The sequence below is a fragment of the Penaeus vannamei genome, chromosome 4 (assembly GCF_042767895.1).
Source record: "Penaeus vannamei isolate JL-2024 chromosome 4, ASM4276789v1, whole genome shotgun sequence".
NCBI lineage: Eukaryota > Metazoa > Arthropoda > Malacostraca > Decapoda > Penaeidae > Penaeus > Penaeus vannamei.
The window spans coordinates 1,413,307-1,423,306 of record NC_091552.1 but is presented as its reverse complement, the minus strand read 5'-3'; the positions used below and the strand labels follow the sequence as shown (position 1 = coordinate 1,423,306).

Below are 10,000 nucleotides of genomic sequence, written 5' to 3'. Positions count from 1 at the left end.
TTTCCATGTCTAGTTACTTAAGAATTATGATAAGAGATATCTTTCTGTAAGAAACAACTGTACCTTATTCTACAGAATTGCATATGCTGATCTACCTATAAAGGAAAGGAACTAATTTGATATGTTACTTTACTCTAGACTATCGTTGCCCTCGCCCTCGTGGCCGTTGCTGCCTCTGCTCCTTCTCAACCAGGCTATGGTTATGCTCCTCAGCCTACCTACGAGGTTTGTAAGATTTTGAATATGTGAATGGAATAACAATATTACTGTATTTGTAAAGTACTGATATATTTGGTATGATGGGATTCTATTTTTGTGTAACTTTTCCAGGTCCCTGCCAAGTACGACTTCAACTACGCCGTGAAGGACGACTACTCCGGCAACGACTTCGGTCACCAGGAGGCCCGTGATGGCTATGACACCCAGGGATCCTACTACGTCCTCCTTCCCGACGGTCGTCTGCAGAAGGTCGCCTACACTGTCAACGGCGACTCCGGTTACGTGGCCGAGGTCAGCTACGAGGGTGAGGCCCAGTACCCCGAGTACAAGCCAGCTCCTTACCATCCTGAACCTGCCTACAAGCCAGCTCCTTACCATCCCGCACCTGCCTACAAGCCCGCCCCTACCTACGAGCCTGCTCCTACCTACGAGACCACCCCAGCCTACGCTTAAACGGACTTAAATTGAATGCTATTTATTAAACTGAAATTGTATTAACGTATGTTTTATTCCCTTAACATAAAAAGAACTGGTACTTTTAACACAATACCCATGTCTATAAAACCTGTGAATATTTTCTACGTAGTACCATATATCTCCATTAGAAATTCTTAATCATATAGAAAAATAGTTTTAGAAGCATTAAAGAAAAAAAGCATTGGACATACTTAAAAAGCAGACTAACACACCGCCTCCGATATGAAACTCCAGAATGGTTAATGTCAACTACAATAACTATTTGTCTCACTTATACTTGGGATACTGGTGAATGGCATACACACAAGGTTGCCTTTAAAGGAACTGCCCATGAAGAATGGATTATTACATGACATCAGTTACGTAGAAGCACTGCCACACCAAGCCACGGTTGTCATTATGCATATATATATATGCATAAATACATATATAAAGCAAGCCTTTCCTTTCCTTCCAGTGCAGACACCGCAATCTTTGTTACATGGCCCTCTTCCTTCTGGCTGTATCTGCTTCTCTTCCTGTTTATGGTTCTATTTCTCAGTCTACGTCAAGTTTGTAACATTTAAATGAAATTAATGATAGTAGATTTACTACGTGCATAAAGTATTGATGTCTTACGAATGAAAATTAGTTTTTGCATTCTAATTTTGTACAAATGTTCCAGGTCCTAAACGAAAAAAAAAAATGTTCAAAGAAAAATACGATCACGCGACTTGCTTGCTGGTGGTCGGAATTGTTCAAAGTTTTCTTTTCATGTTTTCTTTTCTTTCTTTTCTTTTCTTAATGGCTGGAGATTGCTGTGTTTAACATCTTCAAGGCAAAGATCACGGTGTCTGCCCCAGAAGGATAGGGAAATCGTTTATTCATATACGAATCCAGTCATAATTAAGGGCACACCATGCAAGGGTGTCACTGTCAGTAAAAATGTCTTGCAAGGGGAACAGGGGAGTCCCAAGCGATAAACAAGATCCTCACAATGTAATGTATATGCATACATATATGAAAATATGCCCCTCTTGATATACTTATCTAATCTTGTTATTTAAAACTAGATAATTTTTTGCTTCTTTGTATTTTATTCTTTTGCATTTGTCGTAAGATGTAACACGGTCTGCAAGGAAATGAAACGGATTTTAACTTTGAATGTTTGAACTATCTTCTGGGAGGCAAAGGTAAGTTCATGTACGAATGAACATAATGGTTTAGAGTTATATGATGATTTATATATACCCAATGTTATCAATGAGATGTCAACTACTATTTAGACGTATATACATTTATGTTATTACTTATGTTCATAGGGAAACAAATGAGTGTTACAAGAACATCACTTTAGTAAATTTCAATGAAAAATATATTCAAGATTTCATTTCGGCGTAAGCTGGTGTTGTCACGCAAAAATGAGCAGGCTTGCTGGCAGACTTATACATGGGGTACTCGGCATCACCCTCGTAGATGACCTCGGCCTTGTATCCAGAGTCTCCTGATCGAAGTCGTAGCCAGAGTAGTCATCCTTCACGGCGAAGTTGGAGTCGTATTTAACAGGGACCCTGAAAGATTACATGGTATGATTTTACTCCTGTACCGGAATTTCCGCCATAATATATAAATATTTTGCATGGTGTTATTGCCGTTACCATTGTGTCTAATTTCCAAAATGTTGCAAATCATATGCTGGCTGAGAAGGAACAGAGGCAGCAACAGCCTCAAGGCCGAGGGCAAAGACAGCCTATAAGGAAGCAATATATTGTGTTGGGATCCTTTCCTATTTATGCATACTGACTTGGCAGTCATATATATATATATATATATATATATATATATATATATATATATATATATATATATATATATATATATATATATATATATATATATATATATATATATATATATATATATATATGCGAAGCTATCCTTCATCATAAATCTGCTTAATTAATATTTGTTACCATAGTAAAAATAATGAAGGCGGATGAAGTGTGATGCTCTGGTCATCTATCAGTTCATTTTTAGTGGAGTAGTCACGCCCTATTCGTTACCTTGAATTATATCAATCATCCACCTTTCAGTAAATGGCCTTATACTCCTAAGAGAAAATTGCAGTAAAGTGTAGGCACTATATGTATATATAATCAGTTGATTTCAGAATTTTAGATAATAAAAATAACGCTGCAATACTAAATAACAAGGAGTTATATTTTTAAGGTTACCTGAATTATCCATAACTATCTTTGTTATTTTTGTAACAATATAGCATCTAATTATAAATGCAGCTTATGACGTGCATTAAAAAGCATCAAATCAAGAGCTTCATTAAAATCTGAACTTAATTTCGCGGTCATGTACCAATTTGCAGACCAAGGCTTTGTTAGCTGCAGTGCAAGATGTTGAAAGTGTAAAGCCACACACATACAGAAGTGCACACACACACGCGCGCGCGCGCGCGCGCGCATATACATGTGTGTGTGTGTGTGTCTACATTCATACGTACATATACGTATATATATACATACGTATACATATATATACATATACATACATGTACATATATATATATACATAAACATATGTATACATATATATGAATATATATACATATAAACATATGTGTATGTGTGCGTATTTGTGTGTTCCATTCTTCAATTATAAAATTATTTCAGCATTATCATAATGAATTATTGCTTACAATTCTGATAACAGTAAAAAGAAATTCTTCAGTGTGGCATAAACCAAGTGCGATTAAACACACATGTGGATATCCCTGAAGCAATGTAAATTCAAACTTATGTGCACACACGCACACACATATATGCATATATGTACATATATATATATATATATATATATATATATATATATATATATATATATATATATATATATATATATATATATATATATATATATACAGAGAGAGAGAGAGAGAGAGAGAGAGAGAGAGAGAGAGAGAGAGAGAGAGAGAGAGAGAGAGAGAGAGAGAGAGAGAGAGAGGTTGAAAAGCATGTAGATAATAATTTTGAAGTATATCTTTAAATGTGTGCGATTTTCCACGGAAGGAACATATGGTCCACATGCTGCCCGACACCGAAAAGTGTGAATTTACGACGCGAAAATAATAATGATAATAATAATAATAATAATAATAATAATAATAATAATAATAATAATAATAATAATAATAATAATAATCGGGCTTTCTAAAGGATCATTAGAAAAATGTTCGACCTTTTGTCCCCCTGTGAGATGCCATGATGACTGACAGCTTCGTTAACATCTTCAAGGTGAAAGAGGACCGGATGTATGAGAAAGCTATGTCTTACATGTTTGTAATGCATGTATGTATGCCTCCATTAGAACAATGCTCATTTCCGCCTTTGAAATTCAATAGGCTCGCGCTTCCAAAATCAAAATAAATTTTGATATTAGGAAGATATTCGTTGCAACGATTTGATACAAATCAATGGAACTGCTCCTACTTCGTAAAACATTGAGACATTTAAACAATCATTTGAAGTTATTAGTTCATATTACAGACGGGTGACGGTGACTAATTCATATGCCAGTGTCTTTGTTTCTAAAACCTATCTTTTTCTATTATCACGAGTGCTATCTCCAGCCCTATTAGCTGCACCGATAGTATCAACAGACAGCCGTGTGTTTTGATAGGAAGAAAGAACAATGTTATTAGAATTTCAGTTTAATAAATATCTTAATCAGAGTTCATTTAGGCGTAGGCTGGGGTGGTCTCGTAGGTAGGGGCAGGTTCGTATGTAGGGGCAGGCTTGTAGGCAGGTGCGGGATGGTAAGGAGCTGGCTTGTAGGCAGGTTCAGGATGGTAAGGAGCAGGCTTGTAGGCAGGTTCAGGATGGTAAGGAGCAGGCTTGTACTCAGGGTACTGGGCCTCACCCTCGTAGCTGACCTCGGCCACGTAGCCGGAGTCGCCGTTGACAGTGTAGGCGACCTTCTGCAGACGACCGTCGGGAAGGAGGGCGTAGTAGGATCCCTGGGTGTCATAGCCATCACGGGCCTCCTGGTGACCGAAGTCGTTGCCGGAGTAGTCGTCCTTCACGGCATAGTTGAAGTCGTACTTGGCAGGGACCTGGAAAGGATACAAAAAATTAGAAACACGCGATGGCAGATTTCCGGTAAAAAGATATTAGTTCTTTACGAATTCAGTCATACTCTTACTATTGTCAATTCTGAAAAAGAAAATAAGAAATACAAACCTTATAGGCAGGCTGAGGAGCATAGCCATAGGCTGGCTGAGAAGGAGCAGAGGCAGCAACGGCCACGAGGGCGAGGGCAACGACAGCCTAGAAGAGAAGAAATATATCAGATTACAATTTATTTTCTTTTTCTGCAGATTAACACAGCACAAGACACAAACATGAAAATAAATATTACTTTTTTTTTCATAAGCAAGACTGATAAGACTTGTTACCTTAGTGAACATGATGGAGGTAGAAGAGTGATGCTCCGGCCATCGAGCGAGTCCCTTTTATATCGAAGTCCACGAGTCCAGTGGACACGCCCCTTTCCTTCCTTCCTTCCGTGCGACCTTTACCTTGAGTTATATCCATCATCTTCCTCTCCATTAATGAGTATATTATGTTTGTTTTTTTTAAATGGCGCTATAATAGACACTATATATTTCATTAGTTGAATCGCGGCAAATGTTGAAATTCACATCCAAATATATATGCATATATTTTAGAATAAAAAAAATATTAAACTTATATTACATACTAAAAAGACAAATGTTGAATGCATAAGGTAAGTTAAATTACACTTGATTAGGGTGTGTTACTGTACTACAGATATATGACTTTAATAATATACTCTCTTATTTTTGTGGTTATATACCAATGTGTTTGTTAGACCTTCCTCACTTCGGCTTACAGTGTTAGTGTATATGTGTGTATATATAAAGGTATATATGTATGTTCATTTATGTGTGTGTGTGTGTGTGTGTGTGTGTGTGTGTGTGTGTGTGTGTGTGTGTGTGTGTGTGTGTGTGTGTGTGTGTGTGTGTGTGTGTATTTCTGTGTGTATGTATTTGAAAAATCTCTACATATATATTTGTAATATATGTGTATGTGTACATGCATATACTCACAAATAAAGTGTATGCATAGGATGTATGTACATGTGCTAAAAAATAAATAAATAAATAATAAATATAAAGACAGACAATAATTGTAGAGTGAATGTCAATTTAAGTGTTTATCTGTCCGCTATATTCAAAAGAATTGATAGAATTTTCGACCACGAATAACGCCTCTGTTCTAGAGAGAGAAACTATCAGTCTAAGAGTTTTAGTAAGCTTTCATTGATATTCTTGGGACCACTTTTTCCATTATTTTCCATCTATAGTTATTTTTCCGTCTATATATTTTAGCACCTATACTTATACGCCATGATGAGACGATCCAAAGGCGTTTTAATTGATATCTTCAAGGCGAAGGTCGCGGTTTCCGGACCGGAAGGAAGGGAAAGTATGTCCTGAATGCATACTATGTATGGAGGTGTATATGTACAGCCGCCATAACTTAGTGGGATTGGTGTTCTGCTTTGCAATTTTAAACACATACCATTAAGTTTTTAGATGCAATGTCATAGTACTGTATTAATGACAACCCTCTTGCTAGGCAAATTTTGCTTTGAATTATATCCACCATCTTTCCTTTCATAAATAGTATTTTGCTATTTATAATGTAACATACACACGCACACAAACAAACACCACACACACATACACATGTATATATATATGTGTGTGTGTGTGTGTGTGTGTGTAGATCTATAAATAGATAGGCACATACATACCTAAATATATATATATATATATATATATATATATATATATATATATATATATGTGTGTGTGTGTGTGTGTGTGTGTGTGTGTGTGTGTGTGTGTGTGTGTGTGTGTGTATGTATGTATGTATGAACAAGCACATAAACACATAATGCATACATATATTTACAAACACACATTTACACACACACACACACACACACACACACACACACACACACACACACACACACACACACATATATATATATATATATATATATATATATATATATATATATATATATATATATATATATATATATATATATATATATATATGTATATATATATATATATATATATATATATATATATATATATATATATATATATATATATATATATATATATATATATACATATTTATACATGTGTATGTGTAAACATATATATGTATACATAAAAATACATACACATATAGTTTATGTATATATATGTGTATATATATATATGTATATATATATATATATATATATATATATATATATATATATATATATATATATATTTATATGTATATATATATACATACATATATATGTATATATATATATATATATATATATATATATATATATATATATATATATATATATATATATATATATATATATACATATACATATACATATATAAAGATATAAATGTGGGAAATATATAAATTCCCATAGAAATATAAATTCACATATATAGATAGATATATATATATATATATATATATATATATATATATATATATATATATATATATATATATATATATATATATATATATATATATATGTATATATATATATATGTGTGTGTGTGTGTGTGTGTGTGTGTGTGTGTGTGTGTGTGTGTGTGTGTGTGTGTGTGTGTGTGTGTGTGTGTGTGTGTGTGTGTGTGTGTGTGTGGGTGGGTGTGTATAATGAAATTGGTATTTCACTCAAAAAAAGACATCTTGAATATCAAATGTTAGTACTCTAAGTGACCTTACTATTATATTGCCGAATTAGCAAGCCATTCATTAATTTAATTCACATATCTATTTCATAACAAACAGGATATCTTTTCAGATTTGATTTCGAGACTAGGCATCAATATCTAGAACAAGGCTTTACAAGGTTTAGTGTAAAATTATAAAAGCGAAAAAATCAATGATTCCACACATTTTGCATTACATAAGAAGAAAAATGGTGAAATAAAAGATAAGAGAATTTAACCAACGTGATACATCCATACATTCGTGTATATATGGGGAGGTGTCTACATACGCATATAGGCAGAAATACATTTTAGAATTACACGCTGGTAGTGATTTTGGAGTAAGTATCAATGTATGTGTATGTCTGTCTCTTAAAATCTAGAGCCCATGATCCCTATGCAGTACGGCAGTAAAAGGCGCAGATTTAGAGAGAATCATAATTGTCGTAACACACTAGGACCTCATTTCTACTTTAAAATATTTTTCACCAATGGCGAAGTTGTATTAATACGTTGCTGTCATTTAGTTTTCATGAAAAAGTGAAATAGATTTTAAGCTGAACATCTGTTATTACCATTCTATTAAGGAAACGATTCTTAGACCATGTCTCTTTCATTTCCTTTTAAAAACTATTATTTGTTTATGATCGAGTTTGCACTCATTGACTGTAGAACACTATGTAAACGTGCCAATATTTGTCAAGTAATGTGTAGTCTGGCTAACATTTTTTACTTTGTGTTAACGCGGGAAAAAATATATATTTTACTAGAATTTAACTTTTAATAAATATTTATCATATTTTTAAGCAAAGTTCATTTAGGCGTCGGCTGTGGTGGTCTCGTAGGTAGGAGCTGGTGTGTAGGTAGGTGTAGGCTTGTAGGCAGGTGCGGGATGATAAGGAGCTGGCTTGTAGGCAGGTTCAGGATGGTAAGGAGCTGGCTTGTAGGCAGGTTCAGGATGGTAAGGAGCTGGCTTGTAGGCAGGTTCAGGATGGTAAGGAGCTGGCTTGTAGGCAGGTTCAGGATGGTAAGGAGCTGGCTTGTAGGCAGGTTCAGGATGGTAAGGAGCAGGCTTGTACTCGGGGTACTGGGCCTCGCCCTCGTAGCTGACCTCAGCCACGTAGCCGGAGTCGCCGTTGACGGTGTAGGCGACCTTCTGCAGACGACCGTCGGGAAGGAGGACGTAGTAGGCTCCCTGGGTGTCATATCCATCACGGGCCTCCTGGTGACCGAAGTCGTTTCCGGAGTAGTCGTCCTTCACGGCGTAGTTGAAGTCGTACTTGGCAGGGGTCTGCAAAAGTTGGTCGGAATTAGAAAACAAAAACACACACCAGATACCCGCATATATAATGTAATTAATATATATTATCAATTTAACTCTCAAGTTTTTACAAACCTCGTAGGCAGGCTGAGGAGCATAACCATAGGCTGGCTGAGAAGGAGCAGAGGCAGCAACGGCCACGAGGGCGAGGGCAACGACAGCCTAGAAAGAAGTAATATATATTACGATTTATTTTCTTTCTTCACATAAACATGCCATACTTATTCAGAACACGACACCACTTTCCATACTGAAAGTATCGATTATCACTTATCATGAATGAGAATTAACAAAGTTTCTAATCCCACCTTAGTGAACATGTTGGAGGTAGAGACGAAGTGTGATGCTCCAGTCATCAAGCGAGTCCCTTTTATACCTTAGTCCGCGAGTCTAGTAGTCACGCCCCTTCCTTCCGTGCGACCTTTACCTTGAATTATGTCCATCATCTTCCTTTCCATAAATTCTGGGATCTCTAAAAGATATTTAGCACTGTATTGAATTTAGATGCCCTATACATATATAATTAGTTGATTTAAGGGAAACAAACTCCAGAGAGCATTGCAAAATAAAAAAATATTATAACTGACGTTACATACAAAATAATACGTTGAATGTAGGTCAGTTGCATTCCTCACTCCGTTATCTTACTATCCACATAGCATCTGGATTTAAAAGAACATCTCATGTTTATTTCTATAATTCCCAGAATTTCTTTTGCGGCTAAGTAGCGATTTCCAGACTAGAGACTTGTTATGATTATAAATATACATACATGTATACATGCATATGTATATATATATATATATATATATATATATATATATATATATATATATATATATATATATATATATATATATATATATACACATATGTATATGCACATATCAGTATATACATACACACACACACACAAACACACACACAGGTACATACACATATACATACATGTGTGTGTGTGTGTGTGTGTGTGTATATATATATATATATATATAGACATATATATATATATATATATATATATATATATATATATATATATATAAATATATATACATATATATATATATATATATATATATGTATGTATGTATGTATGTATGTATGTATATATATATATATACATATATATACATATATGTATATATATGGAC

At 34.6% G+C, this 10,000-nt stretch overlaps 3 protein-coding genes across 3 annotated transcripts in view; 1 reads left to right on the top strand and 2 right to left on the bottom strand.

Annotated features, from left to right (window-relative positions):
- Positions 1-700, top strand: part of LOC113822564 (cuticle protein 7-like) — a 725-nt gene extending 25 nt beyond the window's left edge. The window contains exons 2-3 of the mRNA XM_027375101.2: positions 139-225; positions 331-700. Of these exons, the coding sequence (XP_027230902.1) occupies positions 139-225; positions 331-672 (429 nt within the window). The 3' untranslated portion in view covers positions 673-700. The remainder of the gene's footprint in view (positions 1-138; positions 226-330) is intronic.
- A 3,690-nt stretch (positions 701-4,390) lies between these two features.
- Positions 4,391-6,377, bottom strand: LOC113822571 (cuticle protein 7-like). Its single transcript, XM_070121263.1, has 3 exons — positions 6,291-6,377; positions 4,926-5,012; positions 4,391-4,825 (listed from the first exon to the last, which is right to left on the bottom strand). The coding sequence occupies exons 1-3, from the start codon at positions 6,375-6,377 to the stop codon at positions 4,424-4,426; spliced, it is 576 nt and encodes a 191-aa protein (XP_069977364.1). The 3' UTR covers positions 4,391-4,423.
- Positions 6,378-8,342: 1,965 nt separating this feature from the next.
- LOC138859140 (cuticle protein 7-like) lies at positions 8,343-9,202 on the bottom strand. The gene is made up of 3 exons (XM_070121262.1): positions 9,155-9,202; positions 8,922-9,008; positions 8,343-8,816 (listed from the first exon to the last, which is right to left on the bottom strand). Exons 1-3 carry the CDS (start codon positions 9,200-9,202, stop codon positions 8,343-8,345), a joined length of 609 nt encoding a protein of 202 aa, XP_069977363.1.
- Positions 9,203-10,000: the final 798 nt, after the last annotated feature.